Consider the following 23,972-nt stretch of genomic DNA (forward strand, 5'->3'; position numbering starts at 1 on the left):
CCTTTGAAAACTGTTCCTGCCACCAAAAGCTGCCTATTCTGTAGCTGGCCCAGATCCAGCTTCTCCCAATTTGGACCCATACTGGGTTTTTGCCAGCCAGCTACTGTGTTCCTGTTCCCGTCAGAGGCAGCACTGGGATTTTGCCATTTGGACTGCTGGACGATGAGGGTGGAAGCAATAAATGAAATGCATGGAGAGGCACGGTGGGAAAATAGGTGTTTTTGGCACTCGTTTGGGACAAGCTGCATAAGCCACCACAGCTTAGACGCACACGTGTGATGTGACTATTCTAAACCTGTGCCAGTAACAACTTACTTTTACTGCATAGCATGACATCTGCTCACCTCTCTCCAGCAGCCACCTTCAGTCTGCCAGTGACAGCCTCTCTATAAATGTGATTTTTGTCCAAACTTGTATTGCTTTGTATGGGTCCTCAGGAGATCCATACATTTCTCTCCCTCACCCGGGTTTGTAACACTTCAATTTTTAATCTTCATACATATTAGCATTGAAGTAAGGATGGGTGTGATTTTGCTGGTGCAGGCAAAACCGAACAGGGTCCATGGAGCAGCCAAGTGCCATTTTGTGGTGACGCAGAACGGCATCCTGGTGGTGTCTGCTAGTGAGCCTTGGGGCACCAGGGTGGAAGGCATCCCATGGGTCTCCTAGGCTCTTTCCTACCTCTGCAGCTGCTTTTACCTTCTCCAGATTATGGGATGGAGAGAGGGGGGAGCCCCAAAGGTCATTCACACGACGATGCAATACTGCACAGGATAATTTTCCTTTTTTTTTTAAGGCATTTTAGCAGCACAGTGGTTCATCAGCTTCAAGCCTTGTGGAGGCCGGTCAACTCCAGTGAGGCAGAACAGTATCTGTGAGGGAATTTGAATCACCTGGGTTTTTTGCTTTAAAGATAAGTGTCTTTGAATTCATTATTCCTTTTATTGATTTAATTCTAGCTGTTCGCCTCGTATTGATCTGGACTGCTCACCAGAGACAGTTTCACTAGACTTTTTGTCTTTTCATCCAATGATTAGAAGAAAAAAACCCACACCTTTGAATTAAGCATCGTCTATAAGAAGTGTTTTCTAGGAATGGCTAGTTTTATCACACTTTTGTTGTCTAATTTGTGATTGCTGACACTCAATAAACACATAGAAGTGCTGAGGATGAATGACTTGACATGAATGACATGAATATGATAAAGTAGTAACTTTCCTTCCTCTGCCCCTGCCCCCAAGGCTTCATTCCTTTTTTGATCCAAACTTCAAAAGAATTGTCCTGAGTGTTCATGTTATCCCATTTTTCATCCCACTCTGTAAAAAAGGGATGGCTGTTTTTTCTACTCTCATTTCTGAAAGCGCTAGTACAGAAATCTTACAAGAGGTATATGCTTTCATGATTTTCTACTGTTTAAAGGCTTGAGAAGAACTGGGTAGTTTTGATAAGCCTCCAGTCCAATTCCAAGCCTTCTGAATCTGCCCATTTTTGTAATGCTGGGTACAGCTCTAGGATGCTTACAGGAAACGAAGTAACATCTTACTATACAAATTCTCTCTGGGAGCATGAGTATTTCTTTCTGCCTTGGTTTTGCAGCAGCTTTAGTAACCAAATAAGAGTTTTATTCTTTGCATCTTGTCTACCAACTCTTTCTTCTGTTTCTGTTAGTTTCTTTCTGTTAGTTTCTTTCTAACTTCCTGTTATAAAGAGAGAGTCAATTAAACGTGCCTATCTGTTCATTAAACTGTTATGCAGGGAAGAACAGAAGTAGTTTAAGTCTGAACAGCCTCCCTTTCTGTAGGTATAGGCATCTTATCTGTGAGCAGCAAATCATACTATGCCCATCAATTGCTTTTATATTTACTGCGTTCTACCCCTTGTGCCTGAGGACAACTTTGTTTTAATTCATTCCCTAAACAGTCTCCTAGGCTGTAGATCAACACATTACTTTTTTGTTGTTGGGATTTTTTTGGCTAACAGAGGAAAGGTTTTGTTTGTTTTTTTTTTTTTAAATGAAGCAATTGTCGCTAGCCAAAGTCATTAGTACTGGTTTTATCAAAGTCTCAGTTGTTCTTCACATACCATGCTGATTTATTTATAGTTTGGCCACACCTTCTCTTTGCTGGATGCAAGCAGATGTAACATAGATAGTATAGATGGCACTTTAACACTCCTAGATCCGGAACTGGGATTTCCTTCTGTGGTCATTCCTGCCTAGGTTATGCATCTCTGCCAGATCTCCATCACATTATCTAGGTCCCTTATGTGGCCCTGCGCTGTATTCTCTTTCACAAAGTTTTAATGCACCTGGCCCCCCAGTGAAAGAGAAAATCTTATTTCCCTCAGCATAGAATTAAAACACAAATCAAAGTGGAGTATTTTTTCCACTGAAATTGACTTCATGCATCATTATTTGTTGCTGTTGCTTTGCAAGCAGTTCAACTCCAGTTCAGGTTCACTATTGACTGACAGTTGTTGTTTCATGGAATATTTGAAACAAATGGGTAAAGTAGTCTGTCTTCTGTGAGAGATCTGCCTCCTGGTGCATCCAGTCATTGTTCAGGATGATTTTCACCATCACGGGGAGCTTCAGCTGAGGAGCTGAAGACTGAGTTGATGTATAGAATTCAAGGAGCTTCTGGTCGATGCTTTTAGTCATATGGTTTAGTTTTAAGTAGTCTTGCGAGGAGCAGGGAGTTGGACTCGATGATCCTTATGGGCCCCTCCCAACTTGAGATATTTTAGGGTTCTGTGATTCTATAGACCCGGTGGCACGTTCCTGTCGGCGCTGTGGAGCTAACTCCACTGGGCATTAGAGGAAATACACATTAGGTGCCATATTGTCAGTGCCACTGTCCATGCCATAGTTGGCTTTCATACAGATAGGACTTAGAATGCACCTTGGTTTGGCAGTTCAATGTTTTTTATAATGACAAACCTTGTGCGACTTGGAAGTGTGTGTGTAGGGCACTAGCATCAGTGCTAGTTTTGCAAGCAGCTGTAGGAAAAACTTTAGGCAGAATATGTTGGGCTGATAAATGGCAGTATTCAGGCTAAACTTAATGACTCACTATTATTTTATATTATTTCATTGTTTCCTCCACAATGGAACATGTCTCTAGCCTAGAAAAACAGAAACAATTGATAAAATTTAAATGAACATGCTTCCTAGACCTCTGAAATTTCTTGCACCCCACCCCACCAACGGCCTCAAGGCCCTTGTCACATTTTTCCACTGGTAATATCCAAGAGTGCAAGAGAGGTCCCTTCCTGAAGAATTTCATGTCCTGTGACATGACATATAATTTTATTGGCGCTTTATATAGTGTTTCGGCATTCTGCAGTTAAATGGTCTGTTTCCTTGGTCCCATTGCATTCTCAACAGAAAATGGCTTGCAGTCTTTTTCTTCTAGAATAGAGAAAGCGTAAACTCTAAAGAATTACATTAAGCTTGAAACTTGACAGTTTGACAGTACCAAGCCCTCACCATAATTGCTTTCATAGGTTCCCACCAGATTTAGAATGAGCTTTTATTACTGTTGCCTGAATATCTTATTACAATTAGCAATACCGAGTATGAAAAGGTAGAATGGATTCCTCTTCTCATAGCGGCTGGTGGAAAGCTGGTCGATAAATTATTTTAAAAGCTATGTTAGTTGTTAAACAGCCACAGAGTTAAACAGCCTTCTCAGTTTGCTGCTTTGTTCCAAATATCTATCTTGCATCATGATTTTTGCAGGGATCAATATCAATTATTTTATTATTTCATTAATGTTTCTTTAAAATGTCCTCATAGTTAAAAAAAGTGAATAGAATCAATATGTCCACACCAATTAATTTCTATATTGATTCCGTTGTGTGCTTTACATTGAGACAGACATTTACAATGAATGCTATGTACCTGAGATACCAACGCAGAAGCAATTATATACAAAGTGAACACACAAATATCACCATCGAAACCTAACCAGTGAGTAGGATGTGCTTTGGGTTTGTTTCCTTGCTTCTGGTTTGTGTCAAAACCTAATAGCACACACAACTGGGACAGTCTTGTTTGGTTGGTTTTTGTGCTGTCATTAGTTTTAAAAGATAAAAAGCAAATAAGATGGCCATATACTTTGGACTACTGTCTCGCTAGTGAGTCCAGACACGTCTGGGGAAAAAAGGCGAATAGGTTAAAAATACAGTCCACTGACCTCCTGCTGAGTCTTGGGAGGCTGATCTCAGTGTGTTGTGTACAAAGAACCTACACAAAGCAAAATAAAGCCGGTGGGGAAACTCCCATCTTTTATGACCAGACCTATAATCTTTAACAGGCAAGAGCATATATGTGTATGTACAATACAGTCAATTGTTATGCTACATATTGTTAGTAATAAAACTCTTTGGAAGATTCACTGGGGGATTAGGAGGGCTGCGTGCCAGCAATGTCATGGAGGGAATTGCAGCTCACCCTGCACTGTGCTGGAACAAGTGAAAGCGGGAACTCGTCGCCCCTGAGATGAGTCCTCAGAGCTAAAGAGCTTTGATAATTCCATGGGCAATCGTTTAAAAAGTGCCAGTGACTTAGTCTAACTCTGCTCTGAAAGAAGCTGATTTTATTAAAAGGAGAGCTAAGCTAAGCTTGAACTGAAAATCCAGGCTTCAGACTGAATTCTGAAAAATTCTTTTTTTTCCTAATGATACCAGAAATGCTTTCTGTCTGCCAGACTTATTGGGAAGCTTTTCAAACAACCATTTTTATTTATAATAGTGCTTAAAAAAAAAAAAAAAAAGCTTTTTAAACGACTAGGTCTTTTAAATTGTTTGCATCCATTTGTACTATCTGAACTGCTCATTCTGATCACGAGAATTTATGCCAGGGCTGAGGCAGTTATGTGCTATGTTTCAGACGGGAACTCCTCTCTGTCTTGCTCTTTCACTTTCTCTCCCTCTTTCTCTTTTGCAAAGATACCTATTTCAGACAGAATCAAGATTCAAAATGCTAAAACTGTCACAATCTTAATTAACAGAAGACAGTGACTTCCCTGCGATGTTGGACTATAAACCTACCATTGATTCTTAATTTTTCTCTGGTAAGAAACAATGGGGACATCAGGTGAGGAGTTGTACTTCAAAAATGTGTGTTACTCTTTTCCTGTTTCCCAGTACTGTAGCGTGGATAAAACCAGATGGGTTTCCAATAAGTGGACCTGTTACCAATAACCCAAGATGCAGGTGTAACTGCATTTTCAGTGATTCATCTGTATAGCACCCTGGGTTGTTTTACACAGGCAGCATCTGTCTCACACGTACACCATGATTATTCTACTCTGATTGACATCCGCCTTCTCTTAATAAAGTCCCAGTTGCCCACCTGTATGGTGCTCCCTTTTCTCTTAATGCATTTGTAAGATAAAAAAATCCTTTAGAGCACTGTGCTGAAACTCACAAAAAGGCAAACTATCTAAATTTGCCAGTGGTGCAGCACCAGGACAATTTTCAAGGCTCTCTGTGGATTATAGTTTTATAAAGTTTGTGATTTGAATGCTGGTTTGAACCAGACCAGTACAAGAAAACTTTGGTGGAGGTACTTCAGGTTTATACTAATATATCACAACCGAAGATACAATCTGGCTTAGGCTGTGGAACTGAAATAGCTTTGTAAAGAAAATTATTGGTATCTAAAATTTCCCCCTTTTCATTGTATTCTATGTTTTCTGCTGTGTTTTTCCTATTCCTATGTATTAGCTGTGGAGATCTTTCAAGATTTGGGGAATATTAGACGTTTACATGGGCTCTGGGGGGACAGGGCCATTTTGTGAAAGAGAAATTTACTGAATGTTACTGAATACACAGAAATTAATCCTGGCTCAGGAAGCCTCTGAGTTGCAAATGGTTGGAGGCTGGAAAAGCACTTTGTACTCTTCGAAGAGCATCTGCTCTTGGCTGCTGTTGGAGAAGGGGCTCTGGGCAACATTGCGTTGACCCAAAGACAGCTGTTCCCACATTGTAGACGTCTGGTAAATTATCTTTCTCATTGCCTGTTTTAGATTGGCTGACATGGCCTGTTTCTTCATTGCAGAAAGGCACTGATTTCAGCCCAATGCAGGTCACAGTGACCAAAATTGCTGAATGTTTTTTAGTTACACTGCGTGTGAAATACAACTTGCAGGTGTCTATGCCTGGTGCTAAGTAAGACAAGTGCTGAGCAGGCTTGGAGTGTAAAGCATGAGGTGATCTCTCCAAGTAACGGTGGTGAGCACAGGGGCACGGCAGCCCGAAGGAGCCTAGCTGTATGACACTAGTATTGCACACTCTCGTGGTTGCATTTGTGTGTCTGGTTAGTAGTCTTGATGAGCCTGATAGTCCAGCCTCAGGTGCCTAAAGTCTATCCAGGACCTTGCTCTTAATTTCCTGATTGACTAAGTGTCTCTGAAAGCCTGGAGCCTGAGAAGAAACATCTGGTAGAGGGACTTGTGGTGCATGGGCTCCCTGAAACTGCACCTATATTCATGGAAAGGTAGTAATCAGAAATTTCTATTTAAAATACAGGGTTGGTTGCTGTCTTTCAGCTTGCCATGCTCATTAATTCATGTCTTGTAACTCCTGTCCATTGGTCGTCTCGGTTCCTTTCTCAAAACCAAGATGGGTGGCGTGCTGATGCAGAGACAGGTCTTGACTGGTGGCCGTTCTGGGCTCCCCTCCCTTCCACCTTTGGGGACAGCTCTGCAGCAAACCCAGCACAGTCACAGCCAGCTGGGGTGTGACTGGTGCTGGTTTAGCACCAGTTAAGTCTCGGACCTTCATTACCATAATGCTGGGGAGGTCCGTGTGTGCATGAGTAAGCTGAGACTGTCCCTTGATCCTGGTACAACATGTATGCAAACTGTTCTGCCAGAAAAGGAAATCTCTCAAATTTAAGGGCTAAAGAATCTTTCTGTGAATTTGACCATTTATGGAAATAAAAAGTAGAGAGGCTTATTAGGAAGAAAACCCCACTTTATATAAGAATTTTTGTGAAAGAAACACACAGGGCCAGTCCTGTCCTTTTGCTTAGTTGGGGTTTTGTTGTTTTTGGAGGTAGTACAACCTTTCTTAAAAATCTTATAGTCTAGACTATTTTGCAGCATTTACCCAACAAGTAATGACTTGGCTATTTGGTCTATTGTTAAGTGCTCCTGGTAGAGTACTTACTGCAGATATTGCTGCTTAGGCAGACCCTGAGAGCTTGAATGGATGGAGACTAGTTGGGGTTTTGGAGGAGAAAAAATAACATTTGAAGCCTGCTATACAGGCTGTCTTACAACAATTGCATCATGAGCTGCAGATGATTCCTGCTTCATATAATAATAGAAGATAAATTTTGAAAGTGGCTTCCTTACTCCTCTGAATAGACATTTTGATAGACGGGCTCTCTAAAGGGAAGATCATTAAAGCATCTTAACCACATGTTCAAAGTAAAAAAAAGTATTACCAGCGAGTTAAGAAGTTCAGGAGTCAGAGCCAGGCTCTTCAGCCCACATTGGTTTGCTTTGTGCACCCCAAAGTAAGGAATAGGGTTGGCATTAGGTGGACAAAGCTGATGTCCGTTGTGTATCCTGGGTGAGGAGACGTCTCAAGGATGGGTAAGGTATGATGAAAATGCAGAGGAGAAAAATTTCAATTTTAGCCAGAAAACACTGGCTGTTGCAGTGTCCAGCTCTGTTCTGTCTCAGCCAGCTGTACCTATTTTTACTTTTTTTCCTTGTGTTTTCAAAAGGCTGGATGTGCTGTCCCCCCTTCTTTTTTTTTCTTCTTTTTTTTTTTGTTTTGATACTGTTGTTTGTACATGTCTCAGCTTTCACAGGTATCACTGTAGGCAGAAATTTGATCTTAAATACCAAAGGTTTGATCTTATTTCAGGAAAGTATGAATGAATTCAGAACTGCGGTTGGGGAGGGGGCAGGAGGAACATAGGAGAGGTCGAATGGGAGTTAAGAGAAAGGAAAGCACAATTCTCAGTACTAAAACAATTTTATATTCAATAGAGACCTATTAGAGACCTATTAAAGGAGGGGAAAAAGCTTGTAATACTTTATCTGCTCTACCTTAACTTGTAAATTGAAACCTGCTCCCAGTTTATTCAATTCACTGCTCCCAGATTTATTAAGAACTCACTGCTGCTCTGTCTTTCTAAGTGCATTTTGTCGTTAGAAAATAGGTACATAAGTCATATCCATATACTGTACTGATCCAAAGTGGTTTTCTGCAATAAGCCGATTAAAGTGAATGGTCCAAAACCTGCTGAGCAGATCTGTGGATAATAGGTAATCTGGGCAGTAATAGGTTTCTGCTGGTGCCCAGGTATACGTGTACAAATTGTTCAGCAGGGAGAAAGAATTTGCTTAATTCAGTCGTAGGAGTTTTTAAAAGATCATTTTTAGGATTACATCCATGAATTCTCCTACCTCCTCTGAGAAGAGGATGTTTTTAGCTATACCTAGTAATTTAGTACAGGTATCAGAGTACCCTAGTCTAGTATTAAGAGGGAACTTTTCATCATATGAATGATGGATTAATCCATTTTTCTTTAAGAATAATTTTAATTTTATTAATTTGTGAAGTTGTGGCTTTCATTCTGTAGCAGTCAATGCAAAGGGTGGACCCCAGAGAGTTGCAAGCTGAGGCCATGTTTCAGGAGGCTTTGTAAGCACGTGCTTAACTTTAAGCAAGTGCTTAGCTCCTATTGAAGTCATTAGGTTTTAAACAGCCACTCAGAGCCTCAATACTGGAAAGGAGTGGAAAAGACGTGGAACATCTGAAGGACAATCTAGGTTTTAGGGTTGCTGGATTTTCCTCCAGTCAAATGCTCTTATTTTTGTGATTTGATTCAACGTGGTTTTGCAGTTGTAGCTGCCATCTGCAGGCTTCAGATTTTCAGATGGAAAACCCGTCCCTCCATGCTGCACCACTGTGCGACGGCTGCAACAGCAGTCTCGACCCCTTCTGTCCTCGAGGACAACAGGCGGAGGAGCACGAGGACACACATTTCCTACGCAAGAAATTGGTTCGGGGATTTTTATCCCAGACCCTGAGGTCTCTGGCTACTGTTTATGATCACCCTGAGGCGATAAGAAAGGATTAGGGCGAGAAAGTAGCTCCAGGGTTTGTCAGCCTGGAAAAGGGTTATGACACAATTTAGCTGGTGCTGGTGTTATATAAATGTATATGTGATAAATAGCGCTTAACAACTATGAGAAACGGCTTCTAGCATTTGCCAATACATTTGCAATGTACTGGATTTATGAAAAACCTTGACAAAATTCCTAAGCAAACAAAGTTTTCCCTTACTGTATACTCTTGTAGTTATGATTAAGAGATTTGTGTTTTTTTTCCTAGTGAAGGCAGTGGTGCTAGTATGTCCTCAAAGTGAATGTGATCTAGTTTATTTAAGCAAGAAGGAGTTTAAGTGGAAATGAGCCACAGAAATGTGTGCCACTTGTATAAAACAAACATGGTTTAGGCTTTTCCTTATAAGTGACATCTATTATTACATTTTTAAGTAGATCTTTGTTAGTAAGCATCTGCAAGCGCGTTTCATCAGACGAGAAGTTCAAAGACTATATTTATATTACTAAACCAGAATGTTCTTTTTAAATAAGGACATGCACCTATGCCAACTGAAGTTAATTGGGAATTTGCAAATGAACACATACAAGTCGCTAAAAAAGTACTGTCAGCATTGTTCATTTAAATGACATGTTGTCAGTGCAGCCATTTTAGACATTACATATGGTTTTCTAAGGATCTTTAGACCATCTGTTTCGTAGAACTAAATAAATGGAGTGGATGGTTAATAATGTTGAGAACTGATCTAGACCAGTCATTGGAAGTCATATGACTATTAAAAGTTACAGCAGTAAGAGATATATAAGTATCTTCTCAGTGTAGCAGATTTGTTTGTGAGTTTGTTCTTGCTGCAATCACTATATCAATTCCTGTGATGTTTAAGGGGTTCCCAGTTCACTTTTCTCTCTCTGAAGGATTCCAGGGATATGTAAAGAAAAAAAAACTTGTATAAGCATAAATCAAAATTATCGCCCATTTGATAGTTTCTAGTTCTAGAGAATAAAGAGTGGCGCTTGCAAGAGCTTAAGACAGTGTTTAGCAATTGTCCTGTTTTTTGAAGTTTTGCTTTAAGTTTTGTTTATTGAGGGAATTCCAGACTTATCTTACTGCGCAGTAGTTGTGATGAATGCAGGTGCAGCTGCAGCTTGGCTTTCAGCCAGAGGTGGAAGCCTATTAAGGAACATTGATTCCCTGGCTGAACATTAAATTTGTGGTTGCTGCATTGAAAATATTCTTCATTAACTGTGTAATTGAACAAGCTTATTATCATTATTATCTGCTGCTGACCTTAACTGAGACTAGACTGTTTGCTTAATACACTGAGTGTAGGAAAATGCCACACATGGAAGGTTCTCTAAGAGGGATGGCAACAGTATCCCTTCAGCTAGAAATCATTCTTTTCAGCTATTTCTTGAGTATTTTTCTCTAGCCTCTGTGAATTTGTGTTGGGGCCAGGTACAGCTTGGGCTCTGATGATGTCTGACAGCACTGCTCTCTTCAGATGATTGAAATTGGCAGAAAAAATTTCAGTTTCTTCATTAACATAACTTAGGGAAAAGTCCATCAGCTGTAATTTCAGATCATGAGGGTGATTGTATCCAGCAAGTTCTTCATGACTTGCTGGGGTTCACATTTTGCAAGATCAATTAGAAATATATGGGTTTGTTTTCATATTATTTCTAGGAATAAATGCCAGAGTAGACTATATCTGGAAGTTGAATACTCATAATACTGCCAAAACTTAAACCAAATTATGAGTTTAATTTTCCATTTTAAATTGAATTAAAAAGAAAAATACCTTTATAATTTATCTTATATTATAGTCATTGTAGCATTTCTGTAAAGGGGAATATCATCGTATTTTAAATTGCACGTAGTTTCAATTTAGTCTTCTTACATTTTTAATATTCAACTTTAAAGAGGTCTGTCTGCACATAATGTTCTTCATGCATCTGTTCACGTAAGAGTCTTTCCCCTCTCCTCCATTACACCATTTCTTTTTATTCTCATGCTTGAACTTTCCTCTTTTTGGCCAGTAGCCACAGGCAGTCAATATGAGGTCTCCCGAGAGCTCACACCATGGGGCATGGGTTTTTCAAGGCCAAGGTTTTACATATATCCATGAGCTTTACTCAGAGCGCCTTTCATAATCCTTTCTTAATAACGATGGCTGATGAGTACCTTTCTTCTGAGGACTTTCTGTGAAGACGATGTTTATACAGCCAAGACAGCAGATTGCTGATAAATCAAAGAATCCAAGTTTTTCTCTTGGGGTGGACTAGAAGTACCATCTCTGGAGCACAAATGTTGCTCTGAGCTTTTGCCCTGTCAGTTGCAATGCGACTGTTCGTTAGTGTTTGAGGTGCCTCACCTTTGTTCCTATGTTAATGCTGTAATGACTACCAATTCTCTGTTTATGAGCTGCTGCTGCCACCTATTTTTATGATACCAAAGAAAGTATATATCAGATTATGTCCTCTGTTAATATCTACTCATGTTTTTAAGCCTTGGTTTTTTTTCAGTTTAATGGCAAAAACAAACCATCAAACCAAGCTAAGGAAAGATATATGCACTGAGAAATTCAGCCTTTTCCTAAAACACTGCTACACATCTTCTGGGAGAGCTGAAATCTCCTTTCTTAGTAAAATGCCAGCTTTTGATTGGAACTGATTATTTTCATTACTAAAAAATGAGGAAAATAATGTAATGGTCCAAGGACACAAGTATGCCTCCTAGATTACTTAAGTTTCTTGGGAAACTTTTATAGCTATGTTAATTTAAAAGGGTATTTCTCTTTTCAAATCCCACGAGAGTTGCTTGAGAACAAAAACTTGAGTAAAATCATAACCACAACATGCTGGGCTGGCTATACAAGCATAGCTAAGAGCAAGAACTTTTCATCTTTCCAGCAAGAAGTACCTCAAGATGAGCAGTTGTGCTGATGTTGCAGCCTCTGACCTGATTTTCCTTCAGCACAGCTACAACTTGTTTGATCTTTTTGCCACTAGGAAGCTCTTTTTAATCGTGTCATTTGTAGCAGTCATGTAGGAGATTATTTTCTACTTCACACTGCTTCACAAACATTATCTCGTGGAACTGGCTGGCTGTTGCAGCAGGAACGGTGTTGTGCAGATCTTCTCTGGGGTCTGTGTGAAGTCAGGAATAATTCATCGCAAGAAACAAATGGGAGTGATCCATCTGTCCTACTGCAAAAGAAGGTGTTGCTTTTTCTTCCAAGCAATGCAAAGCCATCACCCTGCATGGCTTTGAGTTTCTGTGCTGTTTAGTTAAGTACTAAAGTGTTGCGTGTCTTCTGTTTCTTATGGCTTTTACTCAGATGTGGAAAGAAAGATCAAGTAATGTAACCACTTTCTTCCAAATTGTGGGCCAGAATCTCAGCTGGTGTAAGTCAGCAGAGCTCCACTGACATTATTAGTACTTCAGTGATTCACACCAGCTGTGGATCTGGTCTTCTGTCTCAATTTATGAAGGGTTTGAACTAAATGTCAGGAAATATGAAATGATCTCTTACAGTCAGCAGTTCTCCAGATGTGTTAATGGAGTTTAAGTTTACCAAAAGGAAAGACTTCAAAAAGTGATCCAACACAAGAATAAACTTTCAAGAAGAATGCCTTACTTACAGGCTTTTTGGCAAGAGAGGACTATACAACTCACTGCAATTTAAAGAAATTAACTCGGTTATGCATCAGGATATGGTAATACAGCTTCAGGGAGAATCCAAGATTCAAAATAATTTCAGAGCACAAAGCAAGCTGTTGGCATTTAGTGCATAATTGCCATGCAAGCAGGCATCATCAACTCTTAAAAGCAAAATTAAGTTGCTTATGAACTTCATGTAGAAAGCCTAATGCTTCCACTTTGCAAGTGTAGTTGGGTTTATTCACAGGCGCGGTATTACAGCTTTTGGAGATTAAATGAGGACCATGTTGTTACAAGAACACAGAAGCTTAATTGTTCTAGCTGTGTAATGTTAAAAACTCAACAGTGATTTGGCTTATAGATGTGATCTCATGTATAGTGTTGAAAACAGTTATTTTAGCCAATGAGGATAAAATTGTTGTTGACATTGCTTAAGCACTGTCAGGCTTACTTTTCAAAATCAGAAAATGCTGGAATAGGTGAAACCTCAAAGTCAACAAATGTGGGGTCTCAGAAGTCTTTTAGTCTTATATGCCTAGTCTTATATGCCTATATGGCATATGAGCATATGCTCTAAAAAAAACTTCCAGTACCTGAAATAGCCTGTGGTGGCACAGAGGTCTTCACAGCCTAATTTATTTGCTGATGAGACCTTTCAGAATTAATTAAAATGATAAGTGTGTGGCTCCACACTGTGTGATTTACATATGTTCTCACTGGAGTCTTAATGCTATAGATAGACCTAGAAAGGTAAAAGAACAACACACCTTCAATAAGTAAACTTGAGCATGACACTGTGTTGGGGTATGCTACCTATATTTAAAAAAAAAATTAGGGTAGAAATAAGTTGATTGCTAGCAATCAGAACAGCATGGAGTGATCCAATCCTGCTGACCAGAGGTCATTGGCTAAGGGTCCGATTCTGGCAGGTTTGTGTCACAGTTAGTTCAAGTGACTTTTGGTGAGACACACATCTGTCTAGATGTCACTGCATACCAAAAGGAAAAAAAAATGCTTGGACACAATTTGTTCAGACCTGAAGGAAAGTGTTTTGGAAGAGTTCACAGAGAAAGCTAGTTAGACTTCCAGAGAAAGTAATTATCATAATCTGTATATACCAGTATATTGAACTTAGTGGTTTGCAGAACTGGGGTGATGGATAGAGTGGTGAGGAAACCCTTCTGAATACTGGAGAGCTCTTAGGAAGTGACGGCATCCAAGAGTCAGCATTTACTGGGCTTTTGCTGATTCCCCAGGAGCATGGGGGACTCCACCTCAAAATGAAAATCATTCCCCAGATCCACAGCAGGAAACATCGTATTGAGAGCTCTGAACCTCCAAGGGCTTGACAAACTTGAAGTGTGAGAGGCTATGAATCATGCAGTGGCTGGGGTCTTAGGAAGCTCATTGCATTTTGAAGATTGCAGTGTTTTATGAATACTTCTGCTCCCTAGAGATTTCTAGGTAGGAGTTCTGGAAAACTTGGTTCTGAATCTCTCTGAAACCAAATTTAAAAAGAAAAAAAATTGCTGAATTTCACTAACTGTATTGGCTGTACAATGTGGAGCAGTTGAAGGCAAATGCTTGAATTAGTATGAACATTAAGATTGCTTTTGCATGCCTCGTTGCACTAAGCCCTCATATGGCAGCATCTGAGAGTAATACTTTCTATCACTTCTGTCTAGTTCTTCCCATCCTGGTGGCCGATGTGTTGGCCTTGGTAATATAAGAATTTTTCACCTTCTGTCAGGATTACACCAGTGGAATATACCTGTGCATGAAGACATCAACCCTTATGAAACTCCAGCCAGTCTAAAATCCTACAATACAAGCACATCAAGTCTGCTCCCTGCTTCCTACACCGATTCCCTACAGCTTGCTGAGCCAAGATTAAGAGATTATGTGTTATTTTCAAAGCAGCTAGTGATACCAACCTGGAATATCTTGTCACTGAAAACACCCATATCTGTGATCAATAATTCTCCTCTAAAAGCTCACAAAAGTAAAGTTGTCTGTGCAGGACTCAAAGATTTTTTGTATAAGATCAATTCCTATAGGTATCAGAAGCTGTTGCAAAAGCCACCATTTTTGGAAACACAAGGTACCTTGCCTTCCCAGGCATAAGCGCAGAGCTGTCTTTACCAGAATGGTGTCTCAGAGAGAGAGGAGAAACGATGAACGTGGCTCTTGGCAAACGCCAGGAGCTTGTATAGCCAAGAGACATTTAAATGATCTACATTGATGAGGACAGTCAAAGGAGTGCTAAATAGGACTGATTGATGCAGAGTAGCATGTTATTCAGTGTAATGGATGTCTGATTCAGGCACAAAGTTTTCTGGTAGGACTCTGGTGTCCAGCTATCTGAGGGCAAACCTGCACCTCGGCATACACATATCAGTGAATGGCGAGTGCTTCTATTTGCAAACATTTATAGCAAATGTAAACATCACATACATACAGGGGAAGGCCAGGGATTTGAAAGTCCCCGACTACCTGGATTCATGGATTATGGAAGGATTTTCTTAATTTGCCTTTGTTTTCTTCAGCTCTACTGTTTGGAGAGAGGCTCGCACCTACAGGGCGTGGACCTTTGAGGCAACTCAGTCTGATTCTTCCTATGTCTCCATGTCAAACTGATGGACAACAGACACATGCTTAGCGCCAGGGAAAAAATAAAGAGCGGTTAACAGAGCATCATCCTGTGCGGTAGTAGAAGAGCAGATCCTTTGTATGTTTTCTGCATATGTTCTGCTCTCCCTAGCTCTCCATGTGCAGATTGTGGGTGAAATGGTCATTCTCAGGGTCCTAAAAATTGTAATGAAATAGCTGAAGCCTTGACATTTATAAGCTGAATTTCATCTGTTTGTTTTGCCATTGCCATCTCAGCAAGTAATTAGCAAGCACTTTTCTCTTACACATAACCTTAACAAAAAGCTCAAAATACACTATTAAATGGTTACCTTGGCGGTGTGTATGTTGGAATTGTTTATATCTGTATCTAAATTTGTTTCGAATTTCTTTGTTTTATATTTCCAGACCTGGTCTGACCTCACAGAAGACATCGGGCAAGCATTCCCTGGATGTCATGTCTCTCGAAACACTGGAAAACACTTGTGAGCCGGAGGACCTCTTTGATGACATCTAGCTATGTGTTGGCTGAGAAACTGGGAGACCAGCGCTTCTAATAGAGATAAGCTATAAAACTAAAAGGCTTTGTTATAGACACTGTGCCGAAATCTTTACTCTGAGGTGGTATTCGATGACATATTGCTCTAATCCTCTTGCACTGCACTTGTCCCCATTCTTCACTATGCGGTTGTAGACCCTTGGCCTGCTAGGCTTGATTTGTGACGACCTTGAAATCAGTTTAGCCTCTGTGTAGATCTTTTATCATGTGTATATGGGGAAGGAGCACCATCATAGCATTTTTGCATCCTAACAGTCTCTGGCTGCTGATTGTATCCAGGATCAACTGGTTTCCAGATGTCCCCAGAGAGTATGTCAAACATAAACAAGATTAAGGCTACCACTGTACTTACCTTATATACTGCCCCTTTCTTGAGCAGCTCAGCTTAGATGTGGTCTAGCTAAATCATCTTCAACTCTGACTGAGATATTAGCTTCCTAAAATGAGTTTAGAATGATATCTTCTGACGTGAAGCATCCAAAGAAATGTCCTTTCACTTTTTACTTGCAGGTTCTCTGCAGCATTATGCATTATAAGATATTCTTGCTTTTGGGAGTAAAGTGCTTGTACAGTCAATATTGACTCATTTTAACCTTCTGTAGAAACCCATAGCCTTTAAAATTGTCATTTTTGATACTTCATCATTTATATGAAGGTGATTTCTAAAAAAATAAAATGCATTCTAAAAATACATCAATTTTGTTTTTATTTGCTTAGATACTCTATGAGTAAAGGGACTAGTTAGCAAAGCGTGTTAATGCATGACCTTTTCCTGCCCAAAGCTGATGCATTAATTTAGATTTAAGGCTTCATCAAAGAAAAAGTTAGCAACACGTATTTACCTTCAGTGGTCAAAATAAAGTGTACAGAACTAAGCATGCATGTCAGGTTTCTGCTTTATAATTTTAAGAGCCTGAATCAATTCTTGTTTTAAGACAGAGGGAGCCAGTTCTTCTGTCTCAGGAAGGGCGTGATCCAACAAGGGTTTTAAACATGTGAGTAATCCCATTGAAGTCAGCAGGACTATGCAACATCATCCTGCTTCAGTTCTGTCTGGTTTGCAATGGTCCTTGGAAGCTACTTGGCATTTTTGAAATGGCGGCTTATTTAGGCCCTGATTCTGCGAAAATTCAATCCTATATTTAACTAAAAGCATCCTTGTCAGTATTTTCAGGATCAGGGCCTCATTTAAGAACCTACATGAGGATCTGGAAATATTATCTTTAAGCATTCCTTTCTGAAAAACATGGTCACAGCATTTTAAATTCACAAAGGGCTTTGGGACAATGTTATAAATCACACAGTAAAATCCTGAATGGCCAAAATATTTTGCTTGCTACAAAGCCTTTGTGCCTGAGAAATGACAGGACCACAAAAGACCTATTCATACACCCATTCATAGACATTGCCTGATTTAAAATCTTCCAGTGCTGATCTGACAATGCTTTCAGCTAAAGCTTGTATATAGTTTCAGTTTTAATGTGAAAATGTTCCATGACTTAACTCAAAATACAAGAGCTTAGTTTAATTGTGCCTGCAGCAGAAAATTAAGGTAAATGGAGCTGAACATCCCGCGAAACTCTGCTTTCAAGAAACTGTTGGTTTCTAATAGTAAAATGTTGTTATATAAATAGGAAATGTTACACACAGTTGGCAGATGTAATAAAGCCTGTCAGAATGTTTATTCTTTTCTCTTTTTTTGAGGTTTATAGAATCAAGACAGGAGTTGAGCAGAAAATTACGTGATGGCGGATACATACCTTGGACTGTGTAAGCACAGGTCTGTCGTCTAGTTAGGGTAGCCATGGTACGGAGCCAGTTTCCAGTCAGCTGAGACAGTTTGTATACACAGGGACACCTCCTCTCCTCTTGAAGCCTACTTACAATATGTCCGTCTCCACAACCGTGTGAGAAGTGTTAGTGAAATGCTCCTTTCTGAAGATTTATGTGAGAAACACTTGCTTTTCTGCTGATAAGGTTCCATTTTCCAGTTGACTTTGAAGAGGAAAGACCCACCAAAATGAGCACAAATTATTTGTGAGAGCAGAGGTAGTATTGCAAAAGCTGCAGAAAGTCAGTGAAACTTCTTTATGATGCATATTTGTCCACAAGAAGTGGGGACATCCACTTTATCCTCAAATGTGTTCATCCCAATGCATTGAAATAGACCCAATGGCGTTCATTGACCAAGCCAAGTAAAATCTGTTTCAAACTAACCTGTGATGTTTGGGAAGGGAACTCAGTAATAATGCCTCATAACATATTTTTTAAAAACCTGCTAAATTAATATGATACTCAGTGCTGCTTGGTTAGGTCTCCAAGAAAAGCTGGGATCTTTGCTATCCCTCCACGCCGATGGAGTTCCTGCTGCAGGGGCTTTCCAAAGCTTACACAGCAGAAGTTCCCTTGTGAGTCAATAGACAGTGCTCCTATTCATGTATCGAATATAATGTTCACCTATTTCACAATGGTGTAACTTCTCCTAGTTTATGTTCATGCTGTGATCCACCATAATCCTCAGATTCTTCCGTGCAGAGTTACTGGGTAGTCACTTGTTTTTCCATTCTGCGTTTGTGCAGCTGACTCTTGCCATATGGGTTTAGTAACTGGCCTTTAACTGTATTGACTTGCATCCCATTTTTGTAGCTGATTTCTCTAGTTTGTCAAGATGATTTTGAATGCTCATTCTTCCTCAGTTTGGTATTATGGGTGAATGTAGTAAGTTCGTTCTCCATTGCTAACATCCAGACCATTAGCGAAAACATTGAACAGTTCTGGACTTAAGCCTCACTCCATTCATCCTTCTATTTATTAGAGCTACTAAACTTAGACTTACTTTGCGAGCATGATTTTCTAACTCACCTTTTGGAAGACCATGTTTTCCAGGCGTGCCTATAAAACTGTCACATGAAATAGCCTGACATGAGATGTCAGTCAATTGCTTCTCCCTTGTCCAAAATATTTTAGTGGAGACAGAAGACAAAATAGAGAAACATGCCCACAAATGGTTTTTCAAGACAGGAAATTAACCAAAGTTAGGAAATGCAGATCAAGTTTCAAAGGCCATCCTTAATTAATATTTCTCTTTGATATTACTCTGCAAATGATTTCCCAGGTAATTTTTTTCTTCAGTTTAAACTGTACTTTTGGGGAAGATAAAACATGTAGTTGTTTTACAGGAGGAAAACCATGCTATCTTTCATTAAAGGTTTAGACTCGTCTAGAGTTTTATACTTTTAATGTAACTACTTAAACAGAATGTACGTTTTTATGCATAACAATTTGTCATTTGAGGTCTGGGTTTATCCAGCAAATCTTTTAGTTCAAAAAGATTTACAATATTTATTTCAAGAGAGAAAAAAATTGTTCTGAACCAAAAAGAACCTGTCTTTCCTTGAGGAAGTGCTGTATAAAGTATTGCCTTTGGGATGAAAATATTATTTTGATTTTGGGATAATGTTTTGGCAATCTATATCACTATTTTAACTACCTTCTCGCTATTATTCCCAAAAGTAGACACTCATGTGTATATGCCAGTTCTTCCTTACTTTGTACCTGTGACATATAAATGATTGTGTATATAAACATGATTCCTTGGAAATGTTTAGTATAGTCTAGCTGGCTTTGACAACTTCTGCAGTTTGATCTAGCAGCCTGGAGGTGCTTGAGGAAAGAAAAAGCCCTTACACATGGGAATTCAGATGCTGCTAAATGTTTAAGGTAAATCTGCTTTTTTCTGACTTGCCATCTGCTTTGTGGGAAAATAAAATGTGAAAAAAGTGAAGTAAGAATGGTAGGAGAACAAAGCAATAAAAGCATGTCCAGACTGCTTAGAGACTGAAGGTAATATATTTGAACATCTTCTGAGCAATACTAATTTAGAAAAATGTGCCAGGAGCTGGTTAACCACTGAAAGAGGAGCAGCTAGGAGAGGGTTTCCATCTTCTGGAAACCCTCTTCTATTCCCTCTTGTCTCCAGTAATGCATCAATCCTCTCAGCAGGGGTTAGTACCACTTTTCTGCTAAATATTTTTCAGCTCTAATTTTATTCTAATTCCCTTCACAAAGTCTCAGGTCTCATCAAATCTTTTTCCTAAATTTCCTTTTGGCGATCTGTCATTCTCTGTCTCATTTCTTTTCCATATAATATTGGTCAACATCTGAATTTTCATCCTTCTCTGACCATTAAATGGTTTCCCTGCTATTATAATTTCACTCCAAAATCAATTTAATTCATAAAATCTATCACTATTAATCTGCTAGTCTTAGGAAAATGAAACACTGTGTATTTTTAAAACTGACACTACTAAAAAGGAAAATACCAAGCTAAAGGAAAGTTACTTCTGGCGGTCCTTAGGGCCGAGTCTTAGGACCAATCTCATTCACCATTTTCATCAGTGGCATTGGCACAAAAAGTAGGAACTCCAGTGAAACCTGTTGATGATGTGTATCTGGGAAGCCTTATGAGAAATAGCTGTTTCTTTTTTGAAGCAAAAGCAGCCACCACCTTTAAACAATGCATGAGTAAGGCATGCAGGATTAGAAGTTTCTGATGGTGCTGTGTCATGGAGATTTGTATGCCTGTACAGAGAGGGAAAAAGCACAGCGGGAAAAAAACAGTAAAGTAGTGAAAAACCAAGGGCATGGCTGGGAAAAGCTCTGGAAGTCCAGCATAAGAAAGAGAGAGAGAGCGTGTGAGAGATGGCAAGAAAGAGAGAAAGATAAAGTGAGAGCACTTTTGGCCTAAATATTGGCTGGAAAAGGGGATGAGGACTGAGCAGAGACGCTTGACCCTGTTTAATTCATTCTGTTTGGGAAACAGGGTTGCAGCAGATGCCTGGCATTGTCTGATCTTGAATTGCCTGCTAATTCCTCTGACCGGAGGGGATAACAATAACCAGAAATGGCTTTTTTCGCCAGAATTTTCAGGTTGTGTCAAACAGCTACAGCAGCCTTAATATCATCTGAGGTGAGTTGTTTGTTAATGCCCTGGAGTAAAAGGATGACCATACTATGTTCAGGTTGCTTCTTGGGAAGGAAGGATAGTTCTGTTTTGTTTTTTTATGGTTCTATATGTCTTGTGCAGAAATATTTAACTGAAGATTTTACCATCATACCTACAACATCACAGAGTCACAGGACAGTTGAGGTTGGAAGGAAACTCTGATCATCTAGTCCAATGCTCAGAGAAGGGTCAACCATAGCAAGTTGCCCATGCCGTGCCCAGTCCGTTGTTATTTAGTAAACAGAGAATAAATTTCTTCTGCATCTTCCAAAAAGCTTTAATATAAGTAGCAGTCCTGAATGTAAATCACTCTGCTGGGATTTTATGAAGCTTTCTGCACTCACCTGGTAGCACCAGTAATGAATGCTGCAGTCCCATCCTACTGCAAGTCTTCAATGCTTATACATACCCCAGGTGCCGTAAAGGTTTTCTTCTGAGTTTTAGCTTTATGCCTCTGCTGAGACTTAAACCAGTGGGTCCTAGCTGGAATAGTCTTCACAATTAGGAAACAAACACGTTAAACCGTTTTACTATTTAAGCTGAAAACTGCTGTCCTTATTATCCTCTGTTTGTGAAGGTTCTCTCCCACACAGAGCTGTCACTTATGCGAGAGAGACTGAGAGGAATATCTGATGGGAAAATTTAGGTCCAGAGGCAGACATCCACTCTAGTACTTTCTGAAGGGCATGAAGGTACATATTTAATTATCTGGTTTTATGCAACTGCTGTTGTTATGGTATTCGTCATGTAGTAGTCATCACTATAGCATGAAGTAACTCTGTTGCTCTGAGTACATTAAATAATTTCACATTGTCCTCCTTTTCCTGCTTAATTAAATATCACTTGGAAGTCCTGCCTCTCATTTCTAGTGCATGGTTCTGATTCACATCAGTTGAGCATGAGCCCTGGATTTAATCAAAGCATCTACCCCAATTTTCTCACGTAGCCCGTTAGCTTCTGGTTTTCTTTCTGGGCTGTTAGAAGATTCTCTTTGACTTCCAAGGTAGCTGAAAGGTGATTTTAAAAATCAATTTTAATTTTAACCAAAAGCCAGAGTTCTAAGCAGAAAAGGCTGGAGATGGTTGCATACTGTCCTCCAGACTAACCTCCAGACCACCCGGGCCATGTAAAACATAAAAAGGTAGAACAAGAAATACATTTACAGGACTATTCACAAGCCCAGTACGGACAGCTAATTCCAGAGGGAGATTAAAATCACTGCCCAGAACCACTTAAATTTAACGCTATTCTCATTGTCAAGCGAGAAAGAAAGAAAACCAACTAAGGCACAGCTTTGCTAACGCTTCCTCAGTGCTTGGCTGTTACTAATGCTTTGAAGTGCGAAGGGAAAACCTGTGTCATAAATGACAAAAACTGGCGATGGAAAAGCCCTACCCTATTAAGTCACCTCATCTCCCTTTTGCCAAACTTGTGGGGAAAAAATGCAATATTGGGCCCAGAGGCGCTGGTCAGAGAGGTGAGGCACGGGTGGGGCTTGGAAGGAAGAGAGCACAGTTCCTCCCAGGGTGCTGGAGCTGCTCAGCAACCCCCTGCTCGAGTCCTCCTGGCCAAGTTGGCTTTGCCTCCTGCAGTGAGCCCAGGAACATTGAGGGCAACCGATCAGCCTAACGTAGTATCCCAAATGGTGGGAAGCTGCTGCACATGAAGGATGTAAGTGAGTGGAAAACTCTCTGGGCTGGATTAAAATGTATGGGTTGAGGTGTTCAGCCTAAGACAGTCACCCCGGCTCCTTTGGCAGCAAGGAAGAGTCAGGTATCTTCAGCTTACCTATCTTGGGATGAGACGACTTGCTCCCAGGTGATACCCCTCTCTTTTTCCATGAGTATTGAAGGAACGTAGATGGCAAACATTGAAGCGTGTGGCTGCTTGAAGCTGGGTAGATGACCATGGGTGGCTGGGTAGCCACTATTGTTGTGGCTTCTGCAGTCCCGAGAGCAATGAAGTGGTTCAGAGTGCCCGACATAACCATGACAACAAGGATTATCAGACTCTTTCAAGGGGGTGGGCAAAAGAAGTCACAGTGCACAGCAATGTGTCTGTAGGTAGTCTGAATGAGGTCCCTTGTGTTTCACCTGAGCACAGCTGACGTCCGGACCCCCAAGACCTGCCCATGCAGCGCTTGGGGAAAGGCATGTTCTGCTGCTGCCTTCGCTGCTGCTTGTTCCTCATGTATCGCGCAGATACCAAGCAAAGTCGCCTCAAAGAGGAAGCTGACTTTAAGATTTTTATTTACAAGGGCACTGGAAAAGCATTTATGCCACAAAGAATTGAGACAGAGAAGCAAAGAAATAATTATATTAAATAGTCAGTAAAAAATATATCAAAATACGAAATACTGTGATCAAGCACAAATCCATCTGCTATGACACAGATTAATTTGTTTCGGATTCTTGATATTCTGGGTAATTCAGAGACCTGTCTTACGAGTTTCCCACATCATCTGGGTGAATTTTTTTTCTACTTCTGAATTCTTGCTATATTAGGAAAGGAAATACTAGCAATATTCTCCGGTACCATTTCCACATAGCGAGCACATGGTTAATTTTCCTTCATATGGAGGGAAGAAGTTGATCTTTATCCTTTCCGGTAACCTGCTGGAGAGGCTGCTGGCAGCCCTGGAGTGCACGCTGATCTAAATACCATTTGCTCCACCCGTCCTAGCCTCTGTCTCGCAGCCACATCCAGAAAACCCTACAACCTGTCCTGAGCCCAAAGGGGCATTTATGAGTATGTTCAAACTGAAATGCTGCCAGGAGGTAGCCTTCTCAGCGCCAAGCACAACTGCTCTAGCACTTGGGGTTCAGCAAGGCAGAGTCCCATTAAACGCGGCGCGGTCCAGCTTTCTCCACTGCACTCAGAGGCATCGTGCAGAGCATCCCGTGGAGCTGCTGGCACGCGCGAGGCGGACGGGGCTGGCACGCAGGTAGTGCAAACTCCTTCTGCGAGGGGAGTGGTCGGAGCAGAAGGGATCCTGCATTCGTACGAGCTGCTGTAAGTTTACTTTGGAAA

The 23,972-nt window shown here is 40.3% G+C and overlaps 1 protein-coding gene across 2 annotated transcripts in view; it reads left to right on the forward strand.

Moving 5' to 3' along the window:
* XRCC4 (X-ray repair cross complementing 4) overlaps nucleotides 1-16,925 on the forward strand; it is a 192,374-nt gene extending 175,449 nt beyond the window's left edge. For both annotated transcript variants that reach the window (XM_076362596.1, XM_076362597.1), the window contains exon 8: nucleotides 15,787-16,925. In XM_076362596.1, the coding sequence (XP_076218711.1) occupies nucleotides 15,787-15,895 (109 nt within the window). In that variant the 3' untranslated portion in view covers nucleotides 15,896-16,925. The remainder of the gene's footprint in view (nucleotides 1-15,786) is intronic.
* Nucleotides 16,926-23,972: the final 7,047 nt, after the last annotated feature.

This window comes from Aptenodytes patagonicus, chromosome Z (genome assembly GCF_965638725.1).
Source record: "Aptenodytes patagonicus chromosome Z, bAptPat1.pri.cur, whole genome shotgun sequence".
Classification (NCBI taxonomy): Eukaryota; Metazoa; Chordata; class Aves; order Sphenisciformes; family Spheniscidae; genus Aptenodytes; species Aptenodytes patagonicus.